The sequence below is a fragment of the Littorina saxatilis genome, linkage group LG2 (genome assembly GCF_037325665.1).
Source record: "Littorina saxatilis isolate snail1 linkage group LG2, US_GU_Lsax_2.0, whole genome shotgun sequence".
NCBI classification, from domain to species: Eukaryota; Metazoa; Mollusca; class Gastropoda; order Littorinimorpha; family Littorinidae; genus Littorina; species Littorina saxatilis.
The window spans coordinates 72,788,617-72,808,230 of NC_090246.1; the positions used below are offsets into that span (position 1 = coordinate 72,788,617).

At 40.5% G+C, this 19,614-nt stretch overlaps 1 protein-coding gene across 3 annotated transcripts in view; it reads left to right on the forward strand.

Annotated features, from left to right (window-relative positions):
- The first annotated feature begins 707 nt into the window (after positions 1 to 707).
- LOC138959678 (cadherin-99C-like) overlaps positions 708 to 19,614 on the forward strand; it is a 49,169-nt gene continuing 30,262 nt past the window's right edge. Inside the window, exons 1-4 of one of the 3 annotated variants that reach the window (XM_070331262.1) lie at positions 708 to 805; positions 3,866 to 3,967; positions 5,127 to 5,198; positions 13,024 to 13,223. In XM_070331262.1, the coding sequence (XP_070187363.1) occupies positions 3,883 to 3,967; positions 5,127 to 5,198; positions 13,024 to 13,223 (357 nt within the window). In that variant the 5' untranslated portion in view covers positions 708 to 805; positions 3,866 to 3,882. Of the gene's footprint in view, positions 806 to 2,774; positions 2,872 to 3,856; positions 3,968 to 5,126; positions 5,199 to 13,023; positions 13,224 to 19,614 lie in introns of those variants that run through there. The other 2 variants (XM_070331261.1, XM_070331260.1) reach the window with 2 other exon arrangements.

Here is a 19,614-nt window from a genome sequence, read left to right on the forward strand (position 1 = left end):
TTCATTGGGTGACAACTAGAGCGTGTCTCCGTATTCTTTTTTCCAGTACAAACTTTGAGCTATATCTTGGTTTGTCTCTCACCATTTTGCGATGTAATAATAATAATAATATGGGATATTTATAGAGCGCTTTACGTTCTCTAAGCGCTTTACAATGAAAAAACCCCACATACATATACATACAAAGCATGTGCGTGTGAAAGTGTGTGTGTGTGTGTGTGTGTGTGTGTGTGTGTATGAGTGTTTGTGTGTGTGTGTGCGAGCGTGCGTGCGTGCGTATGTGTGCGTGTTTGTATGTGTGTGTCCGAGCGTGCGTGTTTCTGTGTGTGTTGTTTGTGTGTGTGTATATGTATCTGTGTGGGTGTGTGTGTGTGTGTGTGTGTGTGTGTGTGTGTGTGTATGAGTGTTTGTGTGTGTGTGTGCGAGCGTGCGTGCGTGCGTATGTGTGCGTGTTTGTATGTGTGTGTGTGCGTGCGTGCGTGTGTGTGTGTGTGTGTGTGTGTGTGAGTGTGAGTGTGTGTGTTAGTGTGTGTGCGTCTCGATATCTAACGTTTAGGTGCGACCAACAAAAACCCACACGACCGGAGATCTCCATGACACGTTACTTATGATTAAAAGGTTGTTCTTATCAACTGACGAAAAAAAATAGCAACACTTCTCGTTGGCTATGGGAATTTCACAAGAAATTTGTGACATTGCAGTTTCGGAGCAATCGACCTGAAGTTTTGCGATTTTGTATTCAAAGACATTTGCACCCGTTATCTTACAAGGCACAGCTCGAAAAAGGTTTACGAACAAACAAACGGTACTTTTGAAGAAAGAATATCAAAAAAACCCGACTTGCCTTTTGACGTGTATGATTCAAAAGTTCATATAAAGTTCAATTAAAATGGATTGTGGTTTAACGCTTTCCTGAGCGTGCGAAAATGGTTGCAATAATTTGTTGGCCAAGTTTATGTACATTTCAGGTCAGGTCATCGCAACCTCAATTTCGACCTATAACGAGAGCTAAGGAAAGATAACTCTATTTCTCCGACACAGAAATCGCCAATAGATTGGGTCAGAATGTTGGCAATGCCTTCGTTGGACGCTTATTTCTGGAGATAATCATGTGCGACCCGTGAGCTGGAATATGACCTCATTAAGATTTTCCTCATTACAGATCATTTCCTATTTCGACGCCCACTTGACCCCCCTACAATGTCAATGTCGGCAAGTCGTGAATACTCTTAATCGACTTGAGAAATGTTCATGCCAATAACACATGATAATGAAGGATTCTTTGTGCGAAATTCACCAAAAATTAGAAACATACTAACTAAAATACGGTGTACATTCTTCCATATAACACACAGTTTGATTGTAAGGTGTCATCGTGGGGAAATGAAACTTGAAGTCTGTTTGGCGGGTGTCAAAGGTCGTTAAGAGAGAACACTCTGTCTCGCGCACATTTTTCAAACCGAGCTTAGCTCCCTTTGGTAGTTGAATACCATAAGGTCTGAATATAAGGTCTGGGTGGCCGAATGGTGAACGCACTTGCCTCGGAAGCGAGAGGTTGCGAGTTCGACCCTGGGTCAGGGCGTTAGCAATTTTCTCCCCCCCCTTTCCTAACCTAGGTGGTGGGTTCAGGTGCTAGTCTTTCGGATGAGACGAAAAACCGAGGTCCCTTCGTGTACACTACATTGAGGTGTGCACGTTAAAGATCCCACGATTGACAAAAGGGTCTTTCCTGGCAAAATTGTATAGGCATAGCTAAAAATGTCCACCAAATACCCGTGTGACTTGGAATAAAGGCCGTGAAAGGTGAATGCTCGCCCTAATAGGCTTGAGGTTTGCTGGCCGATGTGAATGCGTGATATATTGTGTAAAAAATTCCATCTCACACGGCAGAAATTAATATGTAAAGCGCATTGAGCATATATATGATTATGCGCTATAGCAAATGTCCATTATTATTATTATTATTATTATTATTATTATTATTATTATTATTATTATTATTATTATTATTATTATTATTATTATTATTATTATACCACGGATCCTCCCTCACTAAATCCCAACCCACACTAAAACGTGACTCTTTTTCTTTGAGGGCCTTGATTATATGTGTTGAGTATAACTTTGCTGTCACAGGCACCAAAATTTCGTCATGTCCCCGCATAGTGCACACGAGTTGAAACGATAGCTCTCTCCTGTAAATGGACAATGAGTCCATTGAAAGGAATTCTTTATAATAATAATAATTCTCTTTATTTATATAGCGCCTTATCCGAAGTTCAAAGCGCTTTTATGCCGTGTGAGATGGAATTTTTTACACAATATATCACGCATTCACATCGACCAGCAAACCTCAAGCCTGTTAGGCGAATGTTCACCTTTCGCGGCCTTTATTCCAAGTCACACGGGTATTTGATGGACATTTTTATCTATACCTATACAATTTTGCCAGGAAAGACCCTTTTGTCAATCGTGGGATCTTTAACGTGCACACCCCAATATAGTATACACGAAGGGACCTCGGTTTTTCGTCTCATCCGAAAGACTAGCACTTGAACCCACCATCTAGGTTAGGAAAGGGGGGAGAAAATAGCGGCCCGACCCAGGGCCGAACACGCAACCTCTCGATTCCGAGCGCAAGTGCGTTACCACTCGGCCACCCAATGCTTACAATACTGCACAGCAATATGCGCAAACGTGCTGGAACCGGTTATGTCGTTATTGCGTGTCAGTGCAGTAGCTGACGACACAAGGTGAAAATAGAACAAGGAAGCAAGTTATTTCTGACATTATTGGAGGTGAAAACACGAAAAGCGTCTACAGGTGAAAAGTATTTCTGAGTCGGTATTGACAAAATCAACAACTTCCCTGGTAAGTAAAGACTATGGGTTTTGGCAAAGAAAAACGGAGACAAGCAGTAAGTCAGCTTTGTCTTTTGCTCTGTCTGTCTGTCTATCTGTCTGTTTGTCTCTCTCTCTCTCTCTCTCTTCGTCTCTCTCTCTCTCTCTCTCTCTCTCTCTCTCTCTCTCTCTCTCTCTCTCTCTCTCTCTCTCTCTCTTCGTCTCTCTCTCTCTCTCTCTCTCTCTCTCTTTCTCTCTCTCTCTCTGTTTCTCTCTCTTTTTGCGGAATGTATTTAGAATTGGCAGCAGTTGTCATCAATAATGCCTTCTTTGAACAGTCACTATGTCTATGGGATAATGTGTTTCCGATTAAAAATTGGCATGCTTGTTGATGTGCCTTTCACAGTTCTGTTATGGGCCTGAGGGCTAATAATGGAACTCCCAACTTTTGATTTTCGGTTTCCTCTGTGTCATCGCGCGTAAACAATAGTGCGGAGACAACACCGCCCACCCTCTCTCTCTCTCTCCCTCCACCCCTCCCTCTCTCTGTCTCTGTCTGTCTGTCTCTCTCTCTGTCTCTCTCTGTCTTTCTCTCTCTCTCTCCCTCTATAAGGCTTTTATTAGCTAATGACAATAAAGTGTCAAAGCGTCAAGCGTCTCTCTCTCCCTCTCTCTCTGTCTCTCTTGCTTTCTCTCTCTCTCTCTCTCTCTCTCTCTCTCTTTCTCTCTTGCTTTCTCTCTCTCTCTCTCTCTCTCTCTTTCTCTCTCCATCTTGCTCTCTCTCCCTACCACCTACCCTCTCTTTCCCTCCTTCCCTCCCTCTCTCTCTCTACCTCCCCCTCTCTCTCTCTCTCCCTCTCTACCCCCCCCCCCCCCCCTCTCTCTCTCCCCCTACCAAGAACGTTTCGCTGTGCGATTAACACTGTCTTACAAGCTCGGTACTGAATAAAAACAGGCAAACAAAACACAGGTGTACAATATAGAGTACCACTTAAGCTGATTTTCTGTTCTGTGAGGAATGGTAGCATCTGAAGCGGTCATCATGAGCTTGACCACAACCACCGTTCGGGCCGCTGTCTTGGGCCTCCTGTTTGTTGTTGTACCACCAGGCGTGCGGGCACAGACAAGTAAGTCAGTTACCTTTTTGGATTCATTCGGCCCTAGAGATGTGAACTCGTGTGTTCAGTGTGTCTTCCACGGGGGATGTGGGTGGGGTTGGGGGGGGGCGATCAGAGGGGGAAATAGGTAGGGGGGGGGGGGGGGGCAATTGTTTTAGGGGTTTTACATGGTCAGGAGGCTCTTGTCGGGACCGGTAGGAATGAGGGATGAGGGGTGGGAGGGGGGGGCGGCAGGGGTGCTGCAACATTGCAAACCACTAATATGCGTATAAATCCTTAATAACTTCATATTTGTTGTACATTGGCTTGATATACGGGATGGTGAGATCACAAAGTTTAAAGTTTGTTTGCATACAGATCTGACTTTCATACTCTTCCGAATTTGTATTCCAAATTCGGGGATTGTCTTTAAAGTACAAGGTTTGGCACTGAGTGGTAGCCACACTTACCCGATTTCAGCCCTCCAGATTTGTACCGGTTGGTTTTTCTGAAGGGCGTTGCATACACAATCTTTCCTCAGACAATATACGAGTTAAAACAGCAATTAAAGCAATAACAGTGAGTCAGGAGGATTCTAGTCGAATAAGTGTGGCTCCTGCTCAGTGTCAAACATCCTACTGTTGATACAATCTCCGAATTTGAAAAAAATATTTTAAAAGCGTAAAATACAAACCCAATTTTCATTCCACATCTCATGCTAATGTGCACCAAATATGGAGTAATTCGCTGAACATATGTTGGAGTTATTAACATTTTATTGGATTTTATTATTTTTGAGTCACCCTGTATATAAACTGATGCAGGGAAGAAGGTCCGTTCCCCGATTGTCGAAGATCCTTCTTGATTTTGTTCTTATTCATGCCTCAAACGAAAGAGATCTTTACTCGCCATGACAAAGACATGACGTATGTCACATTTTTGCATATGAAGTGTTCTTCGGTACAAACATGTAGGAAAACAAGGTGACACAAAAAGCAAACCAAAAATGAAAATGAGAGGGAACTATCAAACAGGAAAGTAGAGAGAAATAACTAGTATTAGCAAAACGCAACAAAAAAGAAAGGCACAACAAGAGCTAACAAAAATGTGTCTTTTATTTTTAACACTGTATGTCTCGTCAACAAGCAGTTGTTCTAATTAATGTGGCGATGAATTTGCTCTATTGCAGGCCCATGTGGATCAGACACAATCAGTATCGACATTCCAGAGTATCCAAACAGCGAAGGCGTTGTTCTCATACGTACGTACTGAAAAGCGGATGACTCTTAACTATCTTTAACCACTGTTGATAACGTTTTATTTGAACGAGACAGGCACTTTCAAGCGCCCCTTGATTCTTTAACCACTTGGCAAAAACAGCTGGTCGTGCTGGGCGATAAAGCGGTTCAAACGTGCTTTATCTTGATTATATTGTTATTTTTCATGTGCATTTCGGCGCACAGACTGATTTGCCGTAGATACGTTCAAGTTCACGCAAAACTTGAAACGGGTACAGAAAGCAGATTGTCAAAATTGTGTCATGTCCATTCATTCCGTTTACCTACTTTGTATATAAACATTTATAACTTCTTTGTTTACCTGTTTTTCGCTTAGTTATTATTACTGTTATTCCTTTTTAGAGAGAGAGACCCGTTCACTGATGTTTGTCCCACGCCAAGCTCCCGATGTCCAGCCCTGGTTCTTCTTCTTCAAAGAAGTTGTAACCTGAATTATAAATGCCATTAGACATTGTTAGCTTAAGATCCAGGGTTGGTTGTTTTTACTCAGTATCGGCAAGGTGCTCGCAAAAATTGTTTTTTTATGACTTCGACGCTGTTTTAGTATATATGTTTTTATTTTTTTACGGACAAAAAGGTTTTCGAGCTGCTGTCATCATCTTTTTCCATGCACATTTCTTGTGTGTGTACTACGAGAAAAAATGTTGATGCAAAACCGCAACCATCCTATTTTCCTCAACCAAGTAAAAATAAGTGTTACGGGCATATACTCCAGAACATTATACTTCTTATTTTGTTGCTACTGATTTCCGGAGATATCCATCCAAATACCGGACCTGGTAAAAGAGGCAATTTAACGAATTTATCTGTAATTCACATACATCTGAGGAGTCTGAAAAATAAACTTGATTTACTGAATTCTGAAATACAAAATTATGACGTCATAACTCTTTCGGAGATCTGGCTCTCAGATCATATTCCTGATTCAGAACTCACCCTGCATGGTTTCCAACTGCCGATCCGCAGAGACAGACCGCATGACCCACACGGTGGAGTCGCTGTCTATGTTAGGAACGGATTGTACTGCAAACCTCGATTCGACCTCAATGTTCCAAATTTGGAAGCTCTCTGGATTAAACCAAGATATTCTTTTAGTTGGTACGTTTTATAAACCACCTAATGCAACTGTTGAATATTGGGATCTGATTTATCAGTCCATTAAACATGTAAATTCGATGCCATGTAAGTTTATCATTTTAGGCGACTTTAATTGTGACTTTTTGAATAACCCCTCTAAACGCCTGTTGGATATATTGTTACTGAACAACCTACAACAATTGGTTAAAACCCCTACGCGAATAACAGAAAGCACCTCCACCTGTCTTGACCTAATCATAACGCATACGGTAGATATAGTTGATAAGATTGAAGTTATTCCGCCCGTTTGCAGCGATCACTCCGTACCGCACGTCATTTTAAAGCAACAGACACAACACAAATCGTCCTTTAAACGCACTATTTTGAATTATGGTAAACTGGATAAGGAAAAATTGATATTAGAGCTTTCGAAAGTTAACTGGTTGGAACTTGTAAATGACCAGCGCATTGACCATGCTGCACAACTCTTCTCGGATCACTTCATTAACACTGCCATGTTGTGTATGCCAAGTAAAACTGTTACGGTCCGTGATTCAGATGCTCAGTGGATGACAGAAACTATTTTGAAATTAAGAGACAGAAAACGGTTTATTCATACATTGGCTGTACATGTTGACACTCCTGAAGCCTGGGCACTATTTCGACAAATACGTAATCAATACACCGATACGATACGAACTCGCAAACTCGACAGTTCAATTTCTAATAGTTTAAATTTTGGAAGTAAAAATTGGTGGAAGTTGGTTAAATCCTTCCTGGCAAAGAAAGGAGTGAACTCTTTGGAAGTACCTCCGCTATTATCGGAAGGAACAGTTGTTTATAACAATTGTGATAACGCCGTATTGCTTAATAAGACCTTTTTAGAGCAGAGTACACTTCAAGGAGAAACTGATGATGTACCACCTATTACGTCCGTAGAAACATCGATGGATAACTTTGTATTAACAAATGAAGAAGTCGCAGATGTAATTGGTAAATTAGACCTGAACAAAGCAGTCGGCCCTGACCGCATACATAATAGACTCCTGAAGGAAAGTTTGTCTGTCATATTAGAACCACTTACACTGTTATTTAACCGTTCGTTACGCGAAGGTAAATTTCCATCGATTTGGAAAACCGCCAATGTTACACCTATTGTTAAGAAAGGATATAAAAATGTATGTGCAAATTATCGCCCTACATCCCTTCTCAGTTGCGTTGGAAAAGTTTTAGAAAAATGCGTTCAAAGACACGTTTTTGAATATTTGAAAAAAAAAATTTGTTAACGCCTTATCAATCTGGCTTCATGCCAGGTGATTCTACTGTTTATCAATTGATATGTTTATATGACGATATTTGCAAATCCTTAGACAACGGTCAAGCAGCACAAGGAATATTCTTTATGTTTCGAAGGCCTTTGATAAAGTGTGGCACAGAGGTCTCATACACAAATTGGAAGGAATTGGTATTAGATATGGGGTGTTAGACTGGTTTATTGATTACTTAAAATATAGAAAACAGGCTGTTGTGGTAAAAGGTAGTCAGTCCCCATATTTGAAAATCCAAGCTGGTGTCCCACAAGGATCGGTCCTTGGACCTTTGCTCTTTGTTATTTATATTAATGATATCGTTTGTGATATTGAAGCAATTATAAAACTGTTTGCTGACGATACAAGCCTGTATCTTTGTTTACAAATTGAGGACATTCGTGCTGAAATTCTGAATTCTGACTTAGTTAAGATACATGATTGGGCAGCTAAATGGAAAGTCAAATTCAACCCTGTGAAGACCGAGTGATTGAACTTCACCAGGAAAAGAAATCCTGTTTTTCATGACTTAAATTTTGATAACACAATTTTGCACGATTCATTTACTCATAAACATCTGGGTGTTGTCTTGCAAAACGACTGTAAATGGGAAGCACATGTTCAATCCTTTATTGCGACATGCAGACCTCTAGTAGCGTGTTTGAGATCGTTCAAATATAGGCTTAGTCGGAAAAGTCTGGAAATTATTTATAAGACCTTTATAATGCCTTTGTTTGATTATGCTCATACACTATGGGATAATTGCACTAATGCCATAGCAGAAGAACTTGAAAATTTACATTTGGACGCCATTAGAACAATAATTGGCGCTGTGCGAGGCACTAGCCACTCAAAACTGTATGCTGAATCTGGATTTACCTCGTTGAAAGAAAGGCGCCGAAGGCACAAATTAATTTTGTTTCATAAAATGATTAATAATAAAACACCCCATTATTTCAATTTAAGACTCCCGCCTTTGGTATCTGAGTCAAACCCATATCACAGACGACGACCTCTAAATCGCAAGATGCCACCATTTAAAACGGAATTGTATCGATCATCCTTTGTTCCATCTGCAACATACTTTTGGAATATACTACTAGAATATGTTCAACAAAGTGACTCACTGAGTTATCTAAAACGTTTTCTTGCCAGGGACGATGTTGTTCCCCCAGCACACTTTTACGGAGAGACTCGAGACCTAGAAATTTTACATTGTAAGCTGAGATTAACGATTAGTGATTTGAAACATCATTTATTCCCCCCTCTGCTTCTTTACCTCTGTAAACTTGTAGAGCTAGTTATTTTTCCATAATGACCCAGCAACCAAACAAATAACGAGCCAGCAACAGCCTGAATCCTCGATAGTGCAATGGGTTGAGAAGCTGTTCTGTTTTGGTACTACTTTTGCGACTGAAAAGTTCCGAACGCTCTATACGTACGAAATATACATCTCTGGAGCAAACAATACAAACATACCGCATTTAAATTAACAACTACAGGCCTGAACACATGAATCTCCATATAAAATCCATGAGTTAGGTTGTTTTCTGAATCTAGATCTGCCGTGCACAAACCGTTCATCACAAGCAAATTCCCAAGGCAAGTAACTCATACTCTAGCCGACAAGAGTAGTTCCCCTTCTTTTAACGCAGTTTCTTCGACAACACTGACTGCAATCCGACGGTCAGTTTTCAACAATATTTCATTTTATAAACAGATCACACGCAACCAAATGCACACATCTCATCAATTTAAACAACATAAAGCGGTTTCATACAATATTTTCCCCAGAAAACTGACCTTCATACAGTAATTAACGTTGGAACACGGGTGCAAAAGTTCGTCTGCTAGTCCCATTTGACAAAAGAACATTATCCTATGCGATACTAAAACATAAACAGAACACACAATATCTTCCTTTACCGCCACAGCAGAATAACAGCATATCTGTGTACTTGATTTTAGTCTAAAACAGGGAAACTGACAAGAAGTGTTAACAGAATGGAATGATTTGCACGGAACTATACAACCGCGCATTAATCGATCGCCTGCGCAGGTTGACTGGTTGAGTGATTCGGATTCGATCAAACTTTCGCACAAAAACTCCTGTTTTCTTTTAATAACTGAAGAAAGGAGGAATAAAGAGGTTACACACCTCGTCTCAGTGATTATTAAAAATAATGGTCTCAGTTCGCGGTCATGAAAAAGCTCGCTGAAGCTCGCATTTTTCATGATCCGCCAACTTCGACCATTATTTTTAATAATCACTGAGACTCGGCATGTAACCTCTACTTAGTTATCCGTCATTTAAGTAACGATAGTGAATGTGAAGGCGGCACTGGTGCAGAAACAGTTGACCACTATTTTTTTGAATGCCCAACTTATTTGCAAGATCGCCAGGATACCATTTATGCGCTTCACAATCGTTTTATTAACATTGTTACTTTATTAGAAGGGGATGTGAACGAAAGTCATTATGAAAATATTAATATATTTAAAACTGTTCAGGAATTCATCAGATCAGACGTACTGGCCGGTTTGGAAATAATTAAACAAACACAGATTCTCTCTCTCTCTCTCTCTCTCTCTCTCTCTCTCTCTCTCTCTCTCTCTCTCTCTCTCTCTCGCTCTCTCTCTATTCTACCTACCTCCCCCTTAAGCCTCCCCTCCCCCGGTCTGAATACTTGTCCCCAAATATTTGTTCTTGATTTGTTTAATCACCGATTATTATCCTTTACGCATTCTTCTGGTTAGATGTGTATGTGTGCTTACTTTATTTTCTTTTGTGTTTTCTCACCTTCTTTTCGTCTTTTCTTTTCTCTCCTAAATTTGGTAAATATTTTGAGTAAAATTTACGGATTGTTTTTATTTACTGTGTAAGGGCTTGTCTGCCATGTTCTTATTGTAAATGTGTTTGAAGACACCACCATAAGCCGTAGGCTTGTTGTTGTCTTCACCCTATGTCGATGTACATTTCCTGAACATGTAAATATGAATAAACATTGTTTAAACCAAAGCAGATGGTCCAGTCAATCCATTCAGCTCTTCACTGAGTTAATGGCACAGAAAGCCTCCCGTAAACCATCACAGAGCTCCCCGAGCGTCTACATACAGTACAAGCATACTTGAACGCTCACCGAACGGGAACATCCTGGCTGCTTTCTGTCGAGCGTGAGAAATGTTCAAAGAATTTATTTTCGTGGACTTGGTCCTCTACAACAATGGCGCCTCGTTTTGGTGCTGGACGGCTGTTATGAATATTCAATACCGGAAATCACGCCCGGACAGTAAGCCTCCCGTAAACCATCACAGATACTGTCAGGCTTTTACACACAGTACAAACACCCTTCCATTTGAACGCTCACCAAACGGGAACATCCTAGGTGCCCTACGTAAAGAGCAAGCAATTTTTAAAGAATTAATTTTGCAGATTGTCTCGAACACTTTTTGGACCCATCCTGAACTCAGGTCAAAAATGAGTTACTTCCCTTCGGGTCTCATTCTATCGATGTAAACTGGCCATAGCCGTGGATCGATGATTATCAGAATGTTTTTGGACCGTGGTGCGTTTTTGCGCTTGACCTAACTTTTAAAATCTAAATAATAAATTGACAGCTTGTTACACAAACATTCTTTAATCATAAAAGAATTCTTTTTTCATCAAGACAAGATCAGTACAATTCGAAGTTGTTAAAGTTTGAAAAAAGAAAAGCCCGGAAGCAGGGTCACGCAAGGGTCGTAGCAGACGACGGTTTATGCATATCGCCGTTCATCTCAACAGTCAAAAGCCATCGCTAAAGTTCTTGTGAACCACAGCCGTTTGTTTCGTGCATAAAAACGTGCTATTGTAGATAAGCTCACATCGAGTCGCATTCAAATGACTAACTGACGACTACATTGTGAAAAAGGGAAACTGGATCACACGGGTTCACGATGGCTCAGGGGTAAGATAAACCACGCAAAAATAAATTCTTTGAAAATTGTTCGCTCTTTACAGGGGGCACCTAGGATGTTCTCAATCGGTGAGTGTTTAAATGAAAGGGTGTTTGTACTGTGTGTAAAAGCCTGACCGTATCTGTGATGGTTTACGGGAGACTTACTGTGCCTTTAACCATTACTGAAAATCCGAACAACCCTTCGCCTATTGATCTAAAGCCTGACAGACAACTCTTGAATTGCAGTACAATACCCTCAGTGTACCCAGAGGTTATGATTTAACCGTCTGCTTCTTCTACTTCGTTCATGGGCTTAGACTCCCACGTTCACTCATGTTTTTAGCACGAGTGGATGTTTACGTGTATGACCGTTTTTACCCCGCCATTCAGGCAGCATACGCCGACTTCGGGGAGGCATGCTGGGTATTTTCGTGTTTCTATAACCCACCGAACTCTGACATGGATTACATGATCTTTTTCGTGCGCACTTGGTCTTGTGCTTGCGTGTACACACGAAGGGGGTTAAGTCACTAGCAGGTCTGCTGGGAGATCGGAAAAATCTCCACTCTTAACCCACCAGGCGGCAGCAACCGGGATTCGAACTCACGACCTCCCGATTAGGAGGCCGACGTCTTGCCACCTCGCCACTGCGCCCGTCTATGATTTAACCCTGAAGAAGGGGGTGGACAGAGAATGTAATACCATAACCTTTTCCTTCTCCACGGACTTTATTTTGAACCTTGCGTGTGATTGAATCTCCTTTATTGCTCTCTCGTCTTTCTTTTCTTCCGACGTGATAGGCCCCAGGGCCGGACTAGGCGAAGAGGAGGGGGGGGGGGGGGGTTGCCAGTGGTAGCCCAGGGGGATGTCCCCCCTGGCGGCAGGGGCGGATCAGTTCATTTTATGACTGGGTTTTTTCAAAAGTATATTGTGAAGATATGGGTGTGAAGGCGCGAAGCGCCGAGCCGACGGCGCGAAGCGCCTAGCTTGCTAGGGGGGTCCGGGGGCATGCCCCCCCGGAAAATTTTGAAAAAAAGGATGCAAAATGGTGCAATCTGGTGCATTCTGAGGATGATCATTACCAGTTTCAGGCAGCAGATTTTGTCACTGATTAATACCCCAAAAATTGAAACTCAATGTAAAATAAAGAAATGCATACCTCATTCAATATTTTTATTTTTTGGCTGGGGGGGGGGGGAGGTCCGGAAACCCTAGAACCCATCCCACCCCCCTCGTTGTGGGGGTCAGGGGGCGAAGCCCCCTGAAGCTGACGAGTAGGTCATATTCTGAGATAGGAAAATGGTCGCTCCTTGCATGAAACGGCATAAAATAAGCAATAATAAAAAAAAAATTAAATAAGTAAGGTACATGTTTAGGCTAGGGGGGGGGGGGGGGGGGTTGCGCAACCCCCATAACCCCCCCGGTAGTCCGGCCCTGGGCCCTATATTTCGATTCTGTTTCTTCAGCTCCAAGCCAACAGAACTCATACAGGAAACAGATAGTTCAGTCGGACGATGCAACTCTTCGGTTAACCATTACTGAAGATCCGGACAACCCTTCGGATCCTGAACTGAGGCCTGACAGCACAACTCTTGAAGTGCAGTACAATGCCCTCAGTGTACCCAGAGGTTATGATTTGATCTTGAAGAAGGGGGTGGACAGAGATGTAAGTGTGTCTATGTCTATGTATAGATCTGTCTGTGTGTCTGGTGAGGGTATGTAATGTGAACGAGGAACATGAGGCAAGAGTGTATCCTTGGCGGATTATGACTTTATTCAGCTATTCTGCAGAAAAGACAAATACTGGAGAAAAACAGTTCTTTTCTGCAGCATTTCTACATAATGTCATTTTTTGCCGAAGCAGCGTTTTTTTTCTGCAACAAAACATTTTACTGCAGTAAAATTGAAATCAAGAATGCTGCGCAGTAAAACGGTGCTGTTGTTTTACTGCAGAAAACCTGTATACATTTTTTCTGCAGCATTTTGTACTGGCTCCTGGCGGATTATGACATTATTCAGTTATTCTGGAAAAAAACCGAAATGCTGGAGAAAAACTGTCTTTTCTGCAGCATTTCTGCATAATGTCATCTTTCGCCGAAGCAACGTTTTTTACTGCAGTATAACAGTTTTTCTGAAGCATAATGTTTACTTGGTTTTCTGCAGCATTATTGCGATTAACTTTTTCTTCAGAATAGTCTTTGACAGTTTTTCTGGAGAAAAACGAACGACCTTGTAAAGTAGCGTTTGTATTCGTCGCCCCCTGGGATAGTATTAAATAGTTTGTAAGAAAGAGAGAGAGAGAGAGAGAGAGAGAGAGAGAGAGAGAGAGAGAGAGAGAGAGAGAGAGAGAGAGAGAGAGAGAGAGAGAGAGAGAGAGAGAGAGAGAGAGAGAGAGAGATTCAGATTCAGATTCAGATTCAAAACTTTAATACAAAGGGATAAAGGTTTTAGGCAATGCCTAATCTTCCAACCTGTCCCTTTAGACATACATGACATTATACATTACAATTATATATTTATATAACATGTATTGAACAGCCAAACGAATAACTAATTAACTAAGAATTTGTAATCAGGTTAAAAGTAACAAAACACTAGTTATAATAACGTGGTTCATTGATTAATAAAATGATGATTAAGATGTTATGCAGTAACAGTTATGATTTTAAAGCGTAGGGAGAGAATTATTTTTGACAAAGATATTTTCGAACATTTTTTTTAAAAGATGAAAGGGTTTGACATGTTTTACAGTACATTGGAAGTATATTCCACACAAGCGATCCCCAGTAGGATAAACTAGATTTATACAAATCAATGCGTGGGAGCGGTAGCGTATAATTCAAAAGCCTCGCTCTACCAGGAGGATGCTCAAACAGGTCTTGGATGTATGAAGGTGTTTCATGGTTGTACATTTTAAACATGAAAACACTAGCATTTAAAAAGAACTGCTGATGTAGCGGAAGAATGTTCAGTTGAGTGTATTTTTCTTGAGTAGTCATATTGGGATCTCGGTTTAATAACTTTACACCTTCGTGGGCGGTCTAGCACACAGCAGCACTCCAGGATCAGCTCCTACCCAGTACTCTCCAATCCCTCCCCCTCCCACTCCCATGCCCCCGCCCAATTCCTCCCCCCTCCCGGTTTCCCCACTTACTCCAAGGAGACTTTCTGGAAGACGCGCTTCAGACTCCACACAGGCTAAGATCAACTTCCCTCGATCCCATTCACTGCCAAGAGAGAAGCGGCCTCACAGTTCTCCGTCCGGTGCTGATGATCCAGCCAAGTCAGCGCGCATCGAGGACCACGCCGACAGCTTGACGGTGAACACTCCAGGCACCCAGAACCTCCCATCATCAACATCCTCTGAGGCTGTGATCACTTGAGGGGCTAGGGGATGATAGGTTGGTCTTCTGGTAACGGATCGTTGGCACGCCCTATGGACTTCGATTTCTTCTTAAAGCGATTTAAGCAATGATAATTTCTTGCTAAAATGGGAACTATTAAAATAGCAAGTGTTAATATCCATGGATTAAGAAACAGCATCAAAAGAAGAACATTTTTCCGTGATTTAAGGAAAAAAGATTTTGATGTAATATGTATTCAGGAAACGTATATCTTAGAACACGATGCAGCAGCGTGGGAAAGAGAATGGGGAGGGGCACTGTATTATACAGGGGAAACTAGTCATAGTATGGGACAGATGATACTCATAAAGAAGGGCTTTGCAGGCGAAATTCAGTGTATTTACAAAAGCCAAAGGATTATTGGTATTCACGTTGTGTTTAATGATAACGATATGTTTATTTGGAACGTATATGCACCAGCAGTACATAAGAACAAACAGCGCTTTTTTGAACAGCTAAGAAACCAGGTCAGTAAACCGGAAAATGTCTATAGTGTGGTGTGTGGGGATTTTAATTGTGTGATGGACAATGATTCAGATATTATTAGTGGTGAAAATCACAACGAACAAGATATTGACACATTCCGTGATTGTATGGCTCAGAATGAGTTAATAGACGTGTGGCGATTATTTCACCATGGAGAAAAAGAATATACATGGTCAAGGAAAAATCCTTTTATCGCCCGCAGACTGGATTATATTTTTGCCACAGAATCAGTATTAAATAGGGTAACAGAATGTGAAATTCACTCGGTTGCACAATCTGACCACAGACTCGTTTCCCTCTCCTATAACATGTCTCAAATCAAGAGGGGACCCTCATATTGGAAATTTAATGACAGTTTGTTACACGATAAAACTTTTGTAGACTCAATGAATAAACTATTAACAGACTATGCTAATGAAAACACCGAAATAGATGATCAACTAAAATGGGAACTCTGCAAAATTAAAATAAGGGAATGGTGCATGGCATACTGTAAAACTAAGAACAAATTATCAAACAGAAGGAAAGCAGAGTTACAGTCTGAATTAGATGAGATAGAGAAGAATTTGGCTCTTAACCCGACAGACAAAGAATTAGTTGATCAACGGGAGAACTATAAAACAGAAATGGAATTGTATGCGATTAGAGAAGCAAAAGGTGCCCATGCACGGGCACGTGTAAAATTTATTGAAGACGGGGAAAAAAACACTAAATATTTTCTCAACCTAGAAAAGGCTCGAGCAAATAGTAAAGTAATGGATAGACTAACTAATGAGGAGGGACAAGTATTGAAAAAAAGACAAGATATTGTAAAAGAGCAAGCTCGTTTTTATTCAAATAGATACCAAAAAAGAATTAACTTTGATGAACAATATGTTGAAATGTTTTTACAAGACGTAGAAGTTCCACAATTGACCGAAGAACAGAAAAATAGCATTGAGGGCATTTTAACTGAAGATGAAATCACAAAGGCTTTAAAAATAATGAAAAATGGCTCAGCACCAGGCGGAGATGGTCTAACAACTGGTTTTATGAAATTTTTCTGGTGTCAGATAAAGACAATGGTTATATGTTCCTTAAACGCCGCTTTTGATAATGGTCAAATGTCTCCGACCCAAAAGAGAGCAGTTATAACATTAATACACAAAGGGAAGCAACTGTCAAGGGATGATCTGAATAACTGGCGACCAATATCTTTACTAAACTCAGATTATAAGTTACTGGCAAAGTGTCTAGCAGTACGCCTAAAAAGTGTGCTTGGAACAATAATTCATGAAAATCAGTTTGGTTTTATGAAAGGCAGAAATAGTAGCACAGCAGTTAGAATGATTGATGATATAATTACACATCTCAAACAAACGAACAAACCAGGGCTACTCCTAGCTCTAGACTACAAAGCTGCTTTCGACACAATATCAAAAGAATACATAATGTATGCCTTTAAACGCTTCAATTTTGGTAACACTTTTGTTAGATGGGTCACTACGCTCATGAACGAAACAGTAAGTTGTGTAAATTATATGGGGTGGTTGTCAGAGCCTATAGAAATGAACGCTGGAATTCGACAAGGCTGCTCATTTTCACCAATGGCCTTCGTGCTCGCCTTAGAGCTGCTGGCAGTCAAGATGAGGGCAGATCAGTCAGTTAAAGGGGTATTCTTGCCATCAGCCAATAGTACTAATCAAGAAAGACTATTGAAAATGATCTTGTACGCTGATGATATTACGCTTTTTCTGAAAGGCACTGATGATGTGCAAAATGCTCTGACATTGGTGTCATATTTCTCCAAGTTCTCAGGACTGGCTGTGAACAGACTGAAATCGGAGGCCATGTGGTTGGGTTCACAGAAGTACTCTGAGGAGCAGCCATGTGGCTTCAGATGGAAATCAAAAGTCAAAATTCTTGGTATATATTTTAGTAATAATTTAGAAGCCTCGGAAATCGAAGAAAACTGGACAGAAAAAATTATTCATATTCAGAGCACAATGATTAAGTGGTCTAAGAGAAACTGCAGTATAATGGGAAAGATTTGCCTTGTAAAATCACTTTTGATCCCTCAATTAACACATGCTTTGCAAGCTTTGATTATACCCGAAAAGATCATATGTAAACTGAACTCAATGTTTTTCAGATTCATTTGGAAAAAAAGATTTTCAAACACAAAAGCCTATGAAAAGGTAAAACGAAAAGTTATGTGCCAAGAAACAAGTAAAGGTGGCCTAAATATGATTGACTTGGGTGACTTTCAAAAATCCTTTGTACTTGGATGGTTTTCGAAATTACTGCAACCAAACGAAGAAGCTTGGAAAAGTATTCCACTCAGTATGTTCTCCAAACTCGGAAAAAATCTATGCTGCTTTCAAGCAAACGTCAAACCAACCTTATTTAAAGGGTTGGGGTTGATTACAAACAAGTTCTGGAAAAGCGTTTTAGAATGTTGGCTTGACAACCATGAAAAGATATTACCATGCGTGCAAAAAATGACCCAGCTGGAGAATTTATGCCTATGGAATAACTCTCTAATTGCTTATCGTGGCAAGACAATGTTTCTACGTGATTGGGTTACATCTGATATATGCTATGTGAAGGATTTATACGAGAATAATATGTTTTTACCATTTCACAGGATTTGTGAAAGAGTTGGGCATAAACCAACAAGACTATTTGAATATGGGGCAATTCGCACAGCAATAGCATCCCTTTTTTTGAAGATGAATGATAATGGAATACAAGCTATGAAGGTAATGGATTATCAAAAAATAAGTACATTTAAACCCAGGCAGTTTCGTAAATTAATGGTAGACGCTTATCAAACTGAGACTATTGCAGTCAGTTTCTGGAAAAGAAAGATGGGAATTGAAATAAACAAGGACATTTGGCAGATAGCAAGCAACGCATCAAAAGAAGTAAGATTAAGACTGCTACACTGGAAAATAACTCATAACATTTATCCAACGAACATTATATTGTATAAAATGGGCATTGCTGAGAGTATTAGTTGTACACATTGTACAGAAGAGACAGATTATATCGAACATTTCTTTTATTATTGTAGAAAAATAAGCAAAGTGTGGAATCTTGTTGAAGAAGCCTTCTTCACCGCTTGTTCAAAAAGAATTCATGTTGATGTGCGGGATGCCCTACTTGGCCTAGTTAAAAGGAATTCTATTTCATCTGCTGAAGCAAACTATGTCAATTTGCTGATCTTGATTGCAAAAATGTGCATAGGTATTTATAGATACGGTACCCCTTTAGAGATCGGATGTATTTTTGAGAAAGAGTTAAGATTAAGAAAAATAATTGACTTGTGACTCGCATATATGTTGCTATCTGTGAAATTGAAATAAAAAAACGTTAGGTAACAAAAGGAGAAATGATGACGGAAGAAAATATAGGACAAAATGTAAAAAAAAAAATAGGTGGAGAGAGAGAAGATAGAACGAGAGGAGACAGTGAGAGAGAGAGAGAGAGAGAGAGAGAGAGAGAGAGAGAGAGAGAGAGAGAGAGAGAGAGAGAGAGAGAGAGAGAGAGAGAATGGCAGATTATGGGAGAGAGGGGAGAGAGAGACCGACAGAGTATGGGGGAGAGGAGAGAGCAAGAGAGAGAGAGAAAGAGAGAGAGAGAGAGAGAGAGAGAGAGAGAGAGAGAGAGAGAGAGAGAGAGAGAGAGAGAGAGAGAGACGAAGCAAAAAAAGAAGAACAAAGAAGAAGACGGAAAAATCCGAAGAACAAAATTCAGAAAAAAACAGACAAGTCGCGATCGAAGAGAAAGAAAGTGGATGCAGAGAAAGACGGACTAGGGAGTGAGTGAGAGAGAGTGAGAGAGAGAGAGAGAGAGAGAGAGAGAGAGAGAGAGAGAGAGAGAGAGAGAGAGAGAGAGAGAGAGATGTTGTGTGGACAAGTGTGAGAGAGAGAGAGAGAGAGAGAGAGAGAGAGAGAGAGAGAGGGAGGGTAAATGTAAATCTAAAAAATAAAATTGTCCATGATCTGTTTACTGTCCATTGAGTGTGAAGCTGAGAGAAAGAGTGAGACTGAAGGAAAACAATAATAACTTAATAAGAATTAAAATGATAATAAAAAAATAAAAAATAAAAAATAAAAAATTCCGATATAAAAAAAAACGCACGCACATGTGTGATTAACAATGTCTGATCTCCTAAAAAAGAAA